Source organism: Peromyscus californicus, unplaced genomic scaffold, assembly GCF_007827085.1.
Source record: "Peromyscus californicus insignis strain IS unplaced genomic scaffold, ASM782708v3 Scaffold_7__1_contigs__length_154581171, whole genome shotgun sequence".
Lineage (NCBI taxonomy): Eukaryota > Metazoa > Chordata > Mammalia > Rodentia > Cricetidae > Peromyscus > Peromyscus californicus.
The window spans coordinates 135,205,028-135,222,919 of NW_026294595.1; the positions used below are offsets into that span (position 1 = coordinate 135,205,028).

At 40.7% G+C, this 17,892-nt stretch overlaps 1 protein-coding gene across 1 annotated transcript in view; it reads left to right on the forward strand.

The window, feature by feature from the left end:
* Positions 1-249: 249 nt before the first annotated feature.
* The window catches only part of Top1 (DNA topoisomerase I), a 92,950-nt gene continuing 75,307 nt past the window's right edge, over positions 250-17,892 (forward strand). The window contains exons 1-2 of the mRNA XM_052722626.1: positions 250-485; positions 807-831. Coding sequence (XP_052578586.1) covers positions 453-485; positions 807-831 — 58 coding nt within the window. The 5' untranslated portion in view covers positions 250-452. The remainder of the gene's footprint in view (positions 486-806; positions 832-17,892) is intronic.

A 17,892-nucleotide genomic window follows, 5' to 3' on the forward strand; every position in this document is an offset into this window, starting at 1 on the left:
CGCAGCTAGGCAGAGAGGGTGGGCGTGGTCGAACATATGCAAATGAAGGGGGCGGAACTTGCAAAGCAAAACCGGCTCGGCCCCCGGACCTCGAAGAGACCCGCCGCAGCCTTCAGCCCCTTTCCACGAGCTCTGACGTCGCCGACGTCCCATTTAAAAGCGGCCGCGCAGGCGCAGTGAGGGGAAATGCGAACTTAGGCTGTTACACAACTGCTGGGGGTCTGTTCTCGTCGCTCGCCCGCCCGCCCGCCCGCCCGTCCGCCCGGCAGTCTGTCAGCGTCGCCGCCGCTGCCGCCGCCTCCTCAGCTGCCCCGGGAGTCTCGGGCCTGTGGCTGCTGTCGCCGTCTGCCCGTGCCTCTCGGGAACTCCGTCCGCCTGCTCAGGCCGCCCCGACCGTCCGCGTCTCTCCCCCGCGCTGCCTCTGAGCCTTCAGCGTTCGTCCGCCGGCCGACATGAGCGGGGACCATCTCCACAACGACTCCCAGGTGCGACCCGCGGGCCCCCGCCTCGCCGCCGGCCTCCCGGCTCAGCCCCGGCTCAGCCCCGGCTCCGGCCGCGCCGCGTTGACAGGCCCGAGTCCGCGGTGAAGGGCGGCCGGCTGTAGCCGCTTGGATGGCCGGGCCCCGGGCGGAGCCGTCAAGTTGGAGTTTGGGGGGGATGGCAGCCCTGGGGAGGGTCGTTCGCGGGGCTCCGGGCTCCGGGTTCCGGGGCGCCGGGTGGGCCCGGCCCCCGGCCGCGCGCTCTCGCCCGCCGCCCCGGGGCTTCATGGGCCGGTTGTTATATCTTCCCTCCTTTTCTTTCCTCAGATTGAAGCGGATTTCCGATTGAATGGTGAGTGTGCCCCCCGCCCCGCCCCGAGTGTCCCCTCACGCCGCCGGCCGCCTCCCCCGCGCCGGGCCGGAGCCGGGCAGAGGACAGACATGGCGTCCCAGAGACTAAGTCCCGGCTCCTCGCTCACCGGCCCCATTGTTCCCATCGGGCCGCCTCTAGACCCCCTTTCCCGGGGTCCCAACACCCCCAGATCTCGGCCTTCCCCAGAGGGGGCAACGGAGACCCCGCGTCGCTCGTCGCTGGGTCTCGGGCGGCCTTCCTCCGCCGGGATTCTTCCCGGGAAAGTCGCCTTGTCGACGGTCGGGACTTAGTCTCTGCGCCATTTTCTTTTTCATCTCTCCTCTCCTTTCTGTGCCTGTGTCTTTCTCTCCCTCCCTCGGCTCCTTGAGCCGTCCAGAAAGAGCTTTCTGCAGAGCAGAGCCGTATAAATCACAGACCTCACCCGAGAGGGAAGGCTTGGAGACTAAATTATTCTTTTTTCCTAAATAGAACTTTATTTTGGAAGTTATTCGCTTTCTGCTTGACGTTTGCTTGCTTTTTTCTGCTTCCAGAATGAAAGGTTCCCTTAGGCAGCTGTTGGGTTTTGTGTTTTTTCGTCTTTTTTTATTTTTTTAATGGTGAGATGTTTATGGTAGCAATTACAAAAAACTAAAGCCACCTTTTGTGGAGTTCTTTGTATTTTGGGATTGTTTTCCCAAGTTGTGTTCTTTGCAAATATTCCTCCCTTTAAAAAGTTTTCAAGTTGTCTCTGTGTGAGTGATGGACTTGAGCATATTGATTTTCCTTAAAAAATTAAAAGTATTAGTGACTAGAACTTTGTGGCTAGGGTTCCCAAGGCAAATTTTTTAAGAGACGCAGTTTAGTGTATTTGTTCAGAGGAAGGTTGACTGAGTTGCTCCTCTGGACCTGGTGTGCTGGCCTTTTCTTTGGGGGCTATAGGGAGTTTAAAAAATTTTATTTATTGAAACAAAGAGTGGTCAGCCCTCACTCCTGTCTTCCTGTTCATTCTTCTCCAAACCTGCTGTATTTCAGGAATTATGAGTTAGCTAGCTTTCCCCACATCCTCATGTTTTGAGCCCTTGCCAGTCATGTGTTTTTAAAATATTTCCACTAAAGCTACTCAGGGAAGAATGTGTTGGTGGGTGTCTCCCTCCCACCACCCCAGTAAGAAGCTCACAGTTATGGGCTTTCCAGCAATCCCATTGTAGTATACTGGAAATCCCCACTGATTGGGTTGGTACATAATCATATTTGAGTTTGGGTTCAGGGGAACTTTAGTGAGAGAAGCTGTTGAGTAGGTTTTCTGGTGCAGCAGTCCATACCTTAAATTTATATTTCTAAAAAGAGATGGCACCAAGTCAGGAGAGAAGCTAAGTCAAGCATAGCTTTTCTTGAGCTCTTTATATATGCCGTGCTTAGTGCTAGAATTGAACCTGTGACCACATCTCAGTCTTGCTCTTAACTCAGCCTATTGGGGGAGTCATAATTAGTTAATTACAAGGTAGGTGTTAGAGCATATGTGTACCCAAAATGCTTTGGGAGCATAAAGGACTTAATTTTATCTGGGGGTGGGGAAATTTCTCAGAAGTGACTGGGCAGGGTGTTGTACAAGACTAGGAGCTAAGAATTGTCAGGGGTTGGGTTGTTTCTTGGATGTATTGTTCATCCTATCAGGCTTTTAAAAGAGGGAGATGAAACCTCTTGAATTTAGAAAACCATCTAGCATATGGATATGCTTCTTTGGAAGGGGGCAAAGAATGTGGTAGGTGTGGATGTAAAAAGTGGTTTTAAGCTCTCTGAAGGAAGGTAAGAATTTAATAATAAAGTATTTGCTTTTTAATTTGATCTGGTAAGTGATGTATTTAGTGATGAAACAAACTTGAGCCTTTTTCCTCTTAAGTTTGACTTCCATAATTCTCTTCTAAATAATAGAAAGGAGTTATTTAATATGTGCATGATTATGGACTGGGTATGTTATCTTTGCATTTTTATAGAGAGTAACTTAAACTGCCTCTTTTAACTTTTAGGATATATTTACATTTTCCAACGATATTTTTTTGAGCACTTAACTGCAGGCTTGCACCTCAACTCTTTCTTGGCTCGTCTAAGTCTAATTTATTCTTTGGAAGGGCCCTTAGGAGTTAGGTACTGTTATCTCCATACAGTAGGGATGATACTGGTATGAAGAAATGAAGTTTCCTGTTTTGATAGAGTAGATCAAGGTGGGAGTGTGGTAATCAATGGCACACCATTTACTTCTTACCAAAATCTTGAAAAACACTTTTGTGTACCTACCACCTTAAAGTTCTGATGTTGTAGTGATTAGCTTTGTGGGTATTGTCTACATGTAGTTTCAGTAACTGTTTGCTTTATCAAGTAATACACTGTTAACTAGTGATTGAGCAAGTAAATATGAAAGACAGTTTTAAAAATAAAAACCAGCTTTTATACCCTGGCTTCTTAATTGATCTTTATAGTGAGGATATTTACTTAAATATGATTTTAAGTGATCCTGAACCATCTTAAGATTAGCTGCAAGTTCACAAAGTAAAACCACGTATCCCTTATTTTGCTTGCCTGAATCCTGTAAGATGTAAAAGATTTTTCCCCTGCTGTGGAGCTCATTCTTTACAGTACTTAAAAATTACAGCCTTTTGTGTGAAATTTAGAACATTCTGGGCCATACTCAACTGCTTTGAAAATGTTATTTGTGTAGTATATTTGTATTTAAGATATTAACGAGCTAGGAGTTTCAGGAACATAGCCCATACTTCATACTTCCCTTTCACCTGAATGAAAAGGGTTCCCTTTGTCAGTAGCACTAACCATAGTGAGGCTGAGTCATTATTACAGTACTGCACAGGATGCCTAGCTGTACCGATGATAACATTAGCTTAAGGTGCTGGTAATCCTTTTCTGTTTCAAAGGCTGGAAGTTAACTGCTTATCTTACTGGAGTTATGGAGCTCGCTCTTTTCCCTGCATCAAAGTAGAATACTGGACTCCATCATACTATGATCTGACAGCATGTGTTGATTCTGGGTAGGCTTAGTGGGTTTAATTTGGACGAGGGGAATTGTTTTTGATCCTAATAGTTGTGCTTTTGTGCTTGCTGTCTGTTGGGTATGAGTTGAGGTAGGTAATGAGAAAGCTCATGATGTGGCTCTGAAACTGTCATTTTTTAAAGCTGAAAACTGGTGGTCTTTCCGAATGAAATCTGGAAACCTTTAGACTCAGTCTGGACTAATCTAAATATTAGATTTCAGTGGAGTATTTCCTTTTTTTTTGCACTGCAGCCGTACTCCTTGATAGACCTTTTTTGAAATTAGTAAGCTGCTATTATCTTGGAGCATATCAGGTCTCACAAATTTCAGCCTGGGTATTTCTGGTAAAACAAGAAAATTCTGGAGTTACTAAAGAAATCAGAAAAAGCTTATGGTTTAGAAGACACAAACTGGGTAATATTTCTAACTCTCTAACTTCTACTTTCCTTTGGTAAGTAGATAGTGTAAAATGGAAAATAACCCAAAGTTCCTCAAATTTTACGTAAACCAATAGAACAGGGGTGGGAAAGTCAAGTCTTTCCTGCCAGCATAAAAATCATGGATTTTGAAAGTTTGAGAGATATTGATTTATTCTGGGTATAGTGAAGTAATAGCTATTTGTGTGAGTGGCAGGGATTTTTATAGTTAACCTGTTTTAAGGTTTATATACCAAAATTAGGCTGTAAGATTTTTTGTTTTTGGTGTGTGTGGCATGGAAAAGTTTTAAAAAAGTCTGCTATTTCAATCTTTAAATATATTAGAAAAGCTGTATATTAATTACAGCAACAGTTGTCTTCTGTTGATTGTGGTATGGGAAATGATTTTGTTGTTCTTTCTGAATGTGTGTCATTTTAGGAGACCACATTATTCTGAAATTGTATTGTTACAGGTTGGGCATGAGTGCATAATGTACATTACAGTTTTCAGTAACTTTTGTCATTTATTAGATGCAAAGTAAAACCGACTTTCTTCAAACCCATTCATTTCCCCAGAAGTGTGTTGTGTGAGGGATTGCATCTTTCTCCTATGAAACTATGTTGGACTCTTAATTTAAAGGTTCTAGGTTCACTTTGAAATGAATTCCAAGTGCAATTACTTTGAATGTAGGTGTAATTTACCTTGACTGCAAATGCTGGCAGTAAGTATTTGGTGTCAAACCCAGAGGTGGTTTCTGTTTTTGTTGTTGTTTTCTAAATAAAACAAAAACAACTTGAAGGAATGGTAAAAACATATTTGGCATTTAAAAGTGTGAGTCCTTGAGTGAAATTCAGTGTTCTGTGGTTTAAATTATCTGATTATACATTGATTACTTTTAATCTACTAACTTTGCAAAATAAAGGCATTTGTGCAAACAATTGAGAAGTCACTTAGGATGTTGAATTTAGGATAGAACTTCCAGACTTAGTCAATGGAGTATTGTGTTTAAGGGAAGATTTCATAGGAAGGGGAGTGGGGGCAGGGGAGGTCCATCTGTGTTTTCATTCTTTGTAAATCTGAAGTTTGAGAAGCACCTTTCTATTTCTGTGGCTTCAGACCAATAGCTGAAACAGGGACTCTAAAACTGAAGCCATCAGTTTGGAAGAATTAGCCTTTTTTCAAACTCTACTCTTCCACTTGGCTATCTAGGTGCTGGCAGTGTGCAGTGCTGATAGTGTGGGCCTGGGCACTTGAGAAGGGAGTGAAGAAGGGTGGAGGGTAGTACAGTGGCCAAGGCTTGATTAGGAAAGAAAATGTTTAAAGCAGAAACCCATGTGCTGGGTGGTAGTGGCACACATCTTTAGTCCCAGCACTCAGGAGGCAGAGACAGGCGATCACTGTGAGTTCAAGGCCAGCCTGGTCTACAGAGTAAGTTCCAGGATAGCCAGAGCTGTTACACAGAGAAATCCTGTCTCAGGGGGAAGGAGAAAAAAAGGGGCAGAAATCCATATATAAATATAATATTTTGGTAGTCTTAAAGGAAATGTCTCATAGTTGGCTGAAATGGCAATAAGGTATTATTTAATATGATATCTGTTGCATATGTTTAAGAAATATCTTAAGCCGGGCGGTGGTTGCGCACGCCTTTAATCCCAGCACTCAGGAGGCAGAGCCAGGCAGATTTCTCTGAGTTCGAAGCCAGCCTGGTCTCCAAAGCGAGTTCCAGGAAAGGCGCAAAGCTACACAGAGAAACCCTGCCTCGAAAAACCAAAAAAAAAAAAAAAAAAAAAAAAAAAGAAAGAAAGAAAAAAGAAATATCTTAAATACAAGTAATACTTCTGGGGTTCATACAGATTTATAATACCATTGACTTAGACTACCCATATCAAAATGTGTGTTAACTGTATGTTATATAACATCTCAAAATTTTGGTAAAGAAGCAACTTTAGTTTTTATTTCTTTTTGGTAGGAACTCATCTTTAATTTGTTATCTTGTTTTTAGTTACATTCACTTTCCTACCATCTTCACCTCTATGTACCATCCTTGAGATTTTCTGAAACACATAGTATTTTTTATATGCATCTCTACCAGAATACTAACCCCATTTTATTTTATTTTGTTGTTGTTGGTTATGCACCCCTCCCGTTTTTTTGTTTTTTGTTTTTCCTCCTTTCGAGACAGGGTTTCTCTGTGTAGCTTTGCGCCTTTCCTGGATCTCGCTCTGTAGACCAGGCTGGCCTCGAACTCACAAAGATCCACCTGGCTCTGCCTCCCAAGTGCTGGGATTAAAGGCATGCGCCACCACCGCCCGGCCACCCCTCCCATTTTAAATCAACATTTTTTGCTTGTTTCTGTGGATTGAAGTGACCAGAGATTCATCTTGACAAATACAAAGAATGGTGTTGAAGCAGTGTTACCCACTTTGTTATATAGATAGAACAAACTTAAGGGACACTTTGGAATTTTAACAGCTTCCTAGTTTTTTTGTAATATTTATTTATTTGCTTTGTGTGTTTGCTTGCACACGTGGGTAGGGTGTGTGTGTGTGTGTGTGTGTGTGTGTGTGTGTGTGTGTGTGTGCACAGCTCACAGCCACACTGTGACATCTAGTCAGAGGACACTTGGCCAGAGTTAGTTCTCTTCCATCATGTGGGCTCAGGCTGTGAGGCTTTGCTGAACAGGTCTTTACCTGCTGAGCCATCTCACAGGCCCCAGGTCGGCCTGTCAGTCGCTCAGTCTGTCTGGAGATAATGTCTCTCTACATAGCCCTAGTTGCTCTGGAACTCACTATGTAGATCAGGCTGGCCTCAAACTCAGAGAGATCCACCTGCCTCTGCCTCCCAAGTGCTGATATTAAAGGTGTGCACCACCAATCCCAGCTAGATTTCCTATTTAAGAGCAAGAACTAGCCAAACCTTGGTCCCAATATTCTTTATATTGTTTCTCGTTGTACTACCCAGTTTTCTTGTTTCTAGGTGTTGAGGTGTTTTGTTTTGAGACATAGCCTTACTCAATGTGTAGTCCAGGCTGGGCTTGAACTAAGATCCTCTTGTTTCCTCAGTGTTCCACCACACTTGAACTACAGTAGACTAATACATCTTTTTGAGACTTAATAAAAGTTTGTATTTTAACCTTGCTACCATTTCTGAATGCCCAGTGATAAACTTTTATAGACATGTTACTGATTGGCAGGAGACTGATCTGGCAGGTTTATATCAATTGCTTAAGACCCCTTAATTTAGCCAGGTGGTGGTAGCACACACTTTTAATCCCAGCACTTGGGAGGCAGAGGCAGGCAGATCTCCGAGTTCGAGGCCAGCCTGGTCTACAGACCAAGTTCCAGGACAGCCAGGGCTACACAGAGAAAGCCTGTTTCAAAAAAACAAAACAAAAAAAACCAACCAAATAAAAACTAAATTTACCCATCTCTTTATGGTATCTCCTATTTTTCTTTGTAGTTGGTAGTTGAGCTTTTGATTAGTAACAGAAGTAGAAGTGGAAGGAGGGGAACTAACTAAGAGTTCTTACCAAAACACTTTATTAAATCTGAACTGAGTGGGAGTAGTAGAGAATATGTAGATTTATGGAGAACTGGAGGTCAGAAAGAAAACTTTTTATACTTTTTCCATTCTTACCTCCCCATTTTGATAGCATATTGCCTTGGTGCAGATTCCAAAACTCAGGTTGTGGTCAGTAAGCTTCCTATTACAGAGGTCACAGCCTGTCCTTTACTATCTGCTGGTAGAGATAGCCTGGACCCCATGCACCTGGACTATTAGATATCTAAGAGATTCTTTGGTATTAAGGCTGGAACCAGGACTGGTATTGGAGGGTTGGTGGTAAAGAGGGAGCTACCATAAAAAGAAATTGGAGAATTCAGAAAAAATCTAGGTAAGTCCTTGTTCTCACTCTGAAACTTGTCCTGTCCCCGGTTTTTCTCAGCTAAACATTTTTTGTTTCATAAACTATTATGGATTATATAAGAATGTGAAGATTCTCTCTCTACTTTGTAATATTTAAACTTCAGTGAGATTACATGTATTTTAAAATAGATCTTTATTTATTTTTTTTTTTTTTTGTTTGAGATAGTCTCACTATATAGACCAGGTTGCCTCTTCCTTCTGAGTGCAGTGATTAAAGGTATGTGCCACCATGCCTCAGTAGATCTTTATTGCCCCAGTAGATCTTTATGTTAGATTTGTAGTAGTGCTGGTATTGGGATTATCCTTCACTGGTATTTCCTGTTAATGTTTTAAATCTTCCTGACAGTTACACAATAAATTTGTGGCTTATAACTAGAGTTGGTTATGTCTTTTCCTTGTCTTAATTGAACTTCCTGTTCTGTACTCATCTTCCCATTGTAAAAGGAGTCACTCACTGTAAAATAAAAGGGTTTCCATATCTATGTTTGAACTAAATAGGACCCAAGTATATACTATGTTCCTACTTTTCTTTCTTCCTTTTAAACATATTTTATTTTTATTTTTGATTATGTATATATCTGTGTGTCTGTGTATGCGCAGATGCCATGAAGTCAGAAGTGCAGATGGCCATGGAAGTCAGAAGCTTTGGGTTCTCCCCTGAGCTGGTGAGCCACCTGATGGTGGGTGCCAGGACTCAAATTTAGGTCCTTTCCTCTGTAAAAGCAGTCTGCTTTTAACAACTGATCCGTCTCTCCAGCTCCCCCCACCCCACACACACTTTTCTAAGAATAAGTTTAAGGCCTAATTAATTTCCTAGAGCAATTGAGAAGACAGGCTTAAAAATGAAGACCATCTATAGATGTGACTAATTTCCCAGCCTTTTACTAGAACTGTGAGTTTTCAATTAAAGATGCCTAGATTTTGGATACATTTAATAAATGTATTAATTAATTGTTTTGGGTTTTTTTTTGTTTTATTTTGTTTTGTTTTTAAACTGTGAAAGTTAACATGCTTTATCAGTATGTTTTTTTCAAAGGCCATTTCTTCCCCAAAACATTTTTAAATTCAAAGACTGAAAACATCTGAGAATTTAATCTTTATTCCATGTCTTACTTAAAGTTGCCAACTCAGCCTCCTGTGAAATAGTGATTTGGGAAAATAAGAATATCTTATGTAAGTAAGCTCAGGCCTGTATTTGAGCTTCTCAGAAGTTGAGGCAAGAGGATCATCAAATGAGTTCCATGCCAACCTCAGCAATTTAGTGAAACCTTGCCTTAAAATAAAAATGAAGCCAGGCGGTGATATCGCACACCTTTAATCCCAGCACTTGGGAGGCAGAGGCAGGCGAATCTCTTGAGTTTGAGGCCAACCTGGTCTACAGAGTGAGTTCTAGGACAGTCAGTGCTGCACAGAGAAACCCTGTCTCAAAAAACAAACAGAACCCAAACCAAAATATTTCTGACTATTTTCCCCCTCATTCTAAAAAAAATTTAATAATCATCTTGTCAAATATAAAGGGAAAATAGTCGGTATTTTGATTAGGATCATGTTAAAATAGTTATTAAAAGAGAGGTGACATTTTAACCATTAAAATACTACATATCCAAAAAAAACCCTAAATAAATAAGAAAGGAGGCAGTGGTGCTTCCAAACACCAGCCTGGGCTACAGAGTGAGTTCCAGGAAAGGCTCTAAAGCTACACAGAGAAGCTCTCTCAAAAAAAAACCCAAATAAATAAATAAATTAAATAAATAAATAAATAAATAAATAAATAAATAAAAGAAAGGAGGCAGTGGTGCTTCTCTAAACAAGGCTACAGCCACCACAGACCAAAGCCCACAATCCAGGACAGAGCTCTTGGCACCATGAATCAAGCTATCAGCATTGCTGTCCTGCTGGCAGTCTTGGTGGTATGCTGAGGGCAAAAGGTGCCTCTGCTTGGTTCTTACAAAACCTTTGTCTGGTCTGTTGTTAAAAGAAGAGCACAAGCTTGCTGATCTAGTATGAGTTCAGCCTGATCCTGGAGATAAGGTCTCTAATTGCACTGTAGGGGTGCCCAAACACATATACTACTTCCAGACCAGTTTCATTGACAAGCACGGCAAGGTCTTCTAAGCCACTTTCACCTACAAGGATGAGGACAGCTCTACATTGCAAACTCCACCTCTTGCCAGTCTCCTGTGGTCTTTAGTCAGAATACCTCTGTGCTCAGAGACATGGCCACATTCCTCAGATATAAGGGCTTAATCCTGATGGCTCAGAATACCACATGGTGGTGGTGGCTGTTGCTTTCTCACTCTGCCAGATTTCATTTCTCTGTGACTAGTTGAGTCTATGGAAATACAGAAAGCCTCAAGGCCCAATGTAGAGGCTCTGTTCATTCACTCCCTTTAGCTGTTAATAGACTTCGGAGAGAAACAGGCCCTGTCCTTCAGAAGGTACTCCTGTGCTATATGCCATAGCCATTTCACCCACCCTGCCACTTTTCTCTCTGTACACTATTGTCTGGTTTTGTCATCTTCATTCCAGAGTTGCTTCTGTTTATAAAAAAATGGCTGTCAATATAGCTCAGCATAGAGCACTTGCCTAGCTAGTATGTGCAAGCCTGTAGATTTAGTCTCCAGAACTGCAAAAACAAAAACAAACCTAAATTAAAACATATTAAAGAATTTGGTAGCAAAGTACATGTTAATAGTTGTATGAGAAGATAGGTATTTGTGAGATAGTGGGAAAAAAAATTACATAGTCTAGAAATGTCCACAGTGGCTCATAAGTCTAGTTAATGCTGAATATTGAGTTGTCTTGAATTTGTTATTTTTTAAAATACTACTCAAAGGAAATAAAAGTCATTTAGGAGTGCTTCACTAGTGTCCATTAGATTAAATATAATAGATCTTAGAGATCATTGATCAGAAAGACCATCACAATATGTTCAGACTGCAAAATTAATATTCAATTGAAGGTAGGTTATAGTAACTGGAGATTATAGAATGGTTCTAATTTTAAGAAATCCTTAAAGCCTTCAGAAGGTTTTGTCGTGGAAAAATGGTTCTTAAAGTATATGGGAAAAACTCGGAAGATGAATCTTAATGCTGTATGGTTGTATTGACCTCTGTGTAGGAAAATGCACAGTAGAGTTGTATTTAAAGCTTATGCCACTTTTTCTTGCATCAGTCTTTTTCTAATGCAAAAGGTAAATAGGCCTTTACCCACTGCTGAGTATAGATGCAGAGGTTTTTAAGGGAACTCAAATTTGAGTTCTTGAGCATTTGCTCAACAGCTGGATCTTTGAACTAGTTAATAGAGCTTTATTCCAGTCCCAATTTTAGTCTTCACCTATGAATTGTAGGTCTAATATTTTATCCTCAGTCTTGTAAGATAGGAGTGCTTGGTAGAGATACATGGTCCTAGTCCTACTCTTGGAAGTTGATTCTGTATTATACCATACTGAAAATCTGTGTTAGTGTGTCTTCAAGAATCCTGCATGGTCCTCATTCGTGCTGGTGGCCCATAAAGAGAAATGGAGGTTTCTGTTAGGCCCTCACTATCTTAATTGGCTAGGATGTGTATTTTGCTTCATTAGATTAAGATACTCTGTTAGTCAAGCTACAAGGCTTACCCAAGGGTATGTGCATATGTGTATATGATTTCAGAGGGGACCGCTTTGTGAAAGAGAACCAATGGGGCGGGGGAGAGGGGAGGACTAGTCTCATTTCTGAGAGAGACTACTTCTCCATCTTTCAGTGGTTATTAGTTGCCTATAGTCCAAGGAATTTTTTTTTTTTTAAAGACCAGAGCATTGTTTTTCAATGTACATTTATAAAAGCTTAATGCCAACTCCATTCTAGTTTAAGTAAATAGCTGTACCAGTTGTGGTGTGTGCTTATAATGGCCAATACATGAAGACAGTGGAAGAAAAATCAGGAGTTCAAAGCCATCCTTGGCTACATAATTTGAGGCAAACCTGGGCTTTATGAGGCCCTGTTTAAAAAAAAAAAAAGGAAATCCATCTTTCATTGATGATTTACCTAAATATTAGAGATAATTAACTGCCTTTACTGTGTCTTACCAGAATCCTGGTCTTTCTGTTTCTATATTTAATAAACCATTTAATCTTGAGGTTATCTTTTTGGATGGGGTGATTGACTAGAGCTCAGAGAACTAGAGCTTGTTTTATTTTAAAAAATAGTATTTTTACTTCCCGTTTCTGTCTGTCTGTCTATGCCATGTGTGTGTAGTGCCCTCTGAAGCAGGAGGGTGTGGGATCCCTTAGAGCTGATGTTACTGAAGGTGGATGCTGGGAACCAAACTTGAGTCCTCTGGGATAGCAGCAAATGCTGTTTCTGATGAGCCATCTCTCCAGCCCTATGATGGTTTAGGGGAGGGCTTTAGGTAAACAGTAGAATACTGAAGATCATCTCTAGAGGTAATTAAAGTAGTTGGGGTCTTCAGCTAGTAATGTTGGTTTAAGTGAAGAACATGACTAGAACAGTGATAGTTCTTGGAGTATGGTTTTCTGCCTGATCAGCAGCATTAGCATTGTCTAAGAACTTGTTGAAAATAGAATTTCATCATGGACCTTGCCTAGACCTACAGCATTCCAGTCCGAGTTTTTAAGCAGAATTCTAGGTGATCTGATGCATACTGAAGTTTCAGAGCCAGTGGAATAGAACAAGATTTGAAGTTCAACTTTGTTTAACCTCATACTTTTAGGAAGAATGAAAGATGTTCATAGTCCACATCAGTCAAAGAGAGACTCTGGACTTCAGATAGTCTTAGATCAACACTTCTTAGCTAGATAGCCTTCAGCATGTCACAACTTACTTATCTATAAGTTCAAAGTTGTATAAAATAATACTAATGTCTATAGCCCCAGCGTTTGGGAGGCAGAATCAGGAGGATTGCCACTTTGAGCCAACCTGGGCCACATAGCAAAACCTGTCTCAAAAAAAAAAAAAAAAAAAAAAAAAAAACCCCAAAAAGTAAACAACTAGGCCTGGTACTAATATATCCCCCACATCAAATTGTTGACAAGAATAAGATAAGTTGACTGATCATCATATAATCTTGTTAAGTTCTATAATTCTGGCATTTGTACAAAGCCTAAAGCTAGTTTTGTAGTAACTTAGTTCCATGGCTGGGGTTCATTACTTGTGCAGTGTTTGTGCTTCCTTAAGATTGTGATATTGAATAATTCCTAATGAGGAAGGGGCTCTCTGATTTCTTGAGTTACAACTCACTAGTGGTCCAGAGAATGGCCTGAATGTTTCCACAGTCATTCATAGTACCTCAAAGTAAGGCCTGTTGGTGGGTACAGCAGTGGGGTAAATGAAGAAACACATTAACACCCTGATACCTTTTTGGCCAGACAAACTGAATTTGGGGCCATTTGAAGCTCCTGACTGTTGGAATCAAAGGCAGTTTAGACTGAGCTGAGGACCCCTGTGTAGTATAGGCAGATTGGAAATTATCTCTATTACCCACGCATTAAGAGCTCAGTCAATGGAAGTGAAAGAGGACAAGCCTGCAGGAATGGGCTTATCCTAAATTGGCTGGCCTGAGAAGGTGCAAGTTCAAATTAGACAAGTCTACCTCCTAGGAAAGGAGAAGCATTTGTAGTGCAGGGATGTCCTTGTGAAAATGAGTCATACTACAGAGACCTACGTGGAGGCAAAAGTAAAACATTTTATTTTATTATTATTGTTATTTTTGTTTGTTTTTTGTTTTTCGAGATAGGGTTTCTCTGTGTAGCTTTGGAGCCTGTCTCTCGAACTCACAGAGATCCACCTGCCTCTGCCTCCTGAGTACTGGGATTAAAGGCATGCGCCACCACCACCTGGCAAGAGTAAAACATTCTAACTTTAAGTATTATTCTTAAAAGAGAAAGATGAGTTAGTAAAAATGGAACTCACTTGCCTTGTTCCTGAAGTAGATTAATATTTCAGTTGAATATCCTCTGCAGACTTAGGCTTTGACTTCCCAGGGACATTGTGCAGAAGTAGTCTACTTTGTGATGACCCACTTGTGTAGATCATGCCATGCAGGAAAATGCTTCATCTTCAACAGGTAGGTCAGAATGCTAGGTAGGGAGTCAGGACAAGGAATTCTCAGTTGCTACTGTACAGAAGAGGTCACACAGTAGAATGTTTTGATCCTAAATTTCTAGATTAGCAAAATCCTATTCTCTGCTCTCCAGTGTGGTAGTTGTTCATTATATCAGACTTTTAATAGGGAAGGAAGTACACCCCCAAATTTACCCCCCTGAGAGTATGGTGTTCTGAAATAATCTTTTTGTACACTGTGAAGATGTGTCTTTGCCAAGGCACCTTCTGATTGTTTTAATAAAGAGCTGAATGGCCAATAGCTAGGCAGGAAGAGGTTAGGTGGAACTTCTGGGCTGAGAGAGATAAAGAGGAGATAAATTTCAGCATGAGAGAGATGCCAGAGGAAACAGGAGGTGCACGATGGAAGATGTAAAAAGCCACGAGACAAAAGGTAGATTAATACAAATGGGTTAATTTAAGTTATAAGAGCTAGTGGGACAAACCTAAGCTATAGGCCAAGCTTTCATAATTAATAATAAATCTCTGTCATTTTTTTGTGAGCTGGCAGCCCAAAGAAAAATCTGTTACAGTAGGCTATGCCCCTTAGAACCATATGGTAGGTATTCTTGAGGGGTCTTTAGCTGATCAACTGAGATGAGAGACCCTTCCTTAGGGTCCTAGTTTGTCACAGTGATGTGAGGGGGGGTTTTCCTAAGGGGATTTCTTCTCACCATACACCAGTCTGTCTACTACCACAGGTCTCTTCAGTTCCTTGTCATTAGTCAGATTTTCTATTTCCCCGGTGTGAGCTATTTTCTTGAGCTCTCTCACCTTCTGTCACATGTTATCTAACCTCAGTTGTCAAGTGGGATATCTGTGTCACCTAATAAATGCTTCTGCATTCTGCATTTCACTGTCCATCCTAGTATGTGGTACTGTGCTTTATTGAGGACTCCTTAGAACATCATGGTCATCCAATAGAATCGGAGTCCTCAGGGTCATGACACTGTCAAGCTCTACAGTTGTGTTCCCTTGGTACACAAAGGCATCTTTGGTGGCAGAGATGAAGTGCAGCAGCTGTACCTGCTGTTTTGTATTGTGGTACAGATATTTATCCTGAATAGGGTGTCATGTCAGAGCATGGGAGGCTGGCCTGCTGTAAAAACTCCATCTGTGCCTGGACACCTGGCTTCCATTGGCATGCAGCCGCTCATAGTTCATGCTCAGAATTTGGCTGGTATAGCTTACCAGACCGGCTCATGGCAGCTGGTAGCTGGTACAGCAGATGCCCAGGAATAGCTACAATGTTGCAGTTGCAAGACACCAACATGCAAGGTAGTACTCCTCCCATTTTATTGAATTAAATTAGTCACGTGTGACTGATTGCTGTCATTAGCACAACTCTATAAATAAAATGTAGATACAACCCAAGAGATAAAGTTTATATTTTGTTTAGAATAGGGGGTGGTTGGGGCTCTTGCAACTTTGCAAGAAATTGAAGACCAATGAGAATTTGTTGTGTTAGAAGTTTGAATGAATTTCTCATCTATATGTTTACATTGTTTTATCCTAGATGATGTGCTAAGAGAATGTATCACTTAGGAATTCAGGCAGGTCCTCATTTCACTTGACCTCCTTAGTGCTAAACAAAAGAGGAAATTTAAAGTCCTCTAGATAGAATGAGTTCTTATTTTATCTCAGTGTCCCTGAAACTATGAAGTAGTTTATGTCTATTTTATATTTGGCAAAATAGGTTGGCTTAAATTTATACTATTCCATATATCAGCATACTTTAAAATGGTTACCGTGAGCTTATAACTTTTGAAATTCTAAGCTTCTAGCATGTTACCCATACCAAGTTTACTCACATTAAGTTATAGTTGATAAACACTACACTATAAATGATAGAGTATTGGATATGTTAACTTTTAGTAAAAGCAGATTAGAACTGTATTCCTTCCTGTATCCCGGTCAGGGTTGTTTTCTCATTTGCATGCTCATGTTGGGTGTAGGCTACATCTTATAAATAATTGGACTCACAATTAAGAAATATTAATCTGCTGAAACAAAATGGTATTGTAGCCTTGGCTACTGAGACCACTGACGGTAGACAGATAAGATCTTTAACAACTTGAGTAGATTGTGGAAAGACTAGAAATAGACCAATAGACCCAGTTTCTTATAGGTTTAGCTTCAATTATAATCAAGGTTTTGGAGACTAGGGTAGGGAAGGCTTAGAGGTGAAACAAATGGCTTGATATTTGATCAATTACTATTAATCAAGCAATGTTTGAAGGACTCTGCATTTTCACCTGTCAATCTTGAGGCATGGTTGTCACTACTCACTTCTACTTTAGAAATTTAGGCTCAGGTGTTAATTAGCTCACAGTTGTTTAATTTGTAACTAAACTGTAGAGCAAGGAGTTTAATGTACTGTTAGATGCCACAGCTTGAGTTAAATGTGAAACAGAACAAGGTACATGGGAACCTGATGACATCCCCAGGATATCAATGGCTGTAGTAAAATATCCCTTTAGACTAAGTTTCTGTTTGTGATGGATCTTAAGTAATTTGATACTGGGTTGTGCTGTTCTTTTTTATATGTCTGTGTGAGGGTGTCAGAAGCCCTGGAACTGGAATTAGACAGATGTGAACTGCCATGTATGTGCTAGAAATTGAACTGGAGTCCCCTGGAAGAGCAACCAGTGCTCTTAACCACTGAGCCATCTCTCTAGCACCCCCCTGCAACCTCTCTTACTTCCCTCCTCTCCATCTTTTTTGGTCTCACTTCATAGCTCTAACTATCCTGGAGCTTACTATGTAGACTACCAGCCTTGCCTCAAAGTAACAGGTATCCATCCACCTTTGCTGTAATTAAAGGTATACACTACCACCCTTGGCTTAATTCTTGGATTCTTAAAGGTATGCATGCTGCATGTATGCATATTTGTGCTATGTCTCTATTTGTTCATTTATTTTATATAGAGAATTTAACCCAGGCCTTCACCCATACATGCTACACAAGAGTTGCAGAACCACATCTCCAGCCAGCCCATGGTTGCTTTAGAAGTGAATCCTTCCAACTTTTTTCTCTCCTTTTTAGTTCCAGAACTCCTAGAGCCTTTCTTTAGCCAGCAACTACCTGTGTCTTCTCACTGAAAGAGTTGTTAATTATGTCCTAGAATTTTGAAAACATTGCCAATGAGAATTGTAAAATAAGGACTCTTCTATGGATTCACTTGAATTAGCTGTTATTAAAATGGATCTAGACTAAAAGTAAACCAACATTCTTAAAGTGTGAATTGAGACTGTTGAAAGAGGGTGGAATTTTTTTGCTGAACTTTCCTTTTAATGACAATAGGCTTTCAGGTTCCTGGGGAGATTCACATATTCCTGATATATGACCGTATTTCCAGATGTCAGTCTTTAAGACCAGAGACCAGTTCATTATCTGCCCTAAACAAAAAGAGTCTTTTAAAGCATTAGAAAATAAAAGTGCATAAGTATTAAGTATAATGTTGATTTGTGTAAACTCCAGCTTTCGGGATGTGATTTTATGGAGGAAGAAGATGCAAGGCATCATCTCAGTGAGCTTTACAATAATGAGGTGATAAATATCTTTTTTTTTAAAAT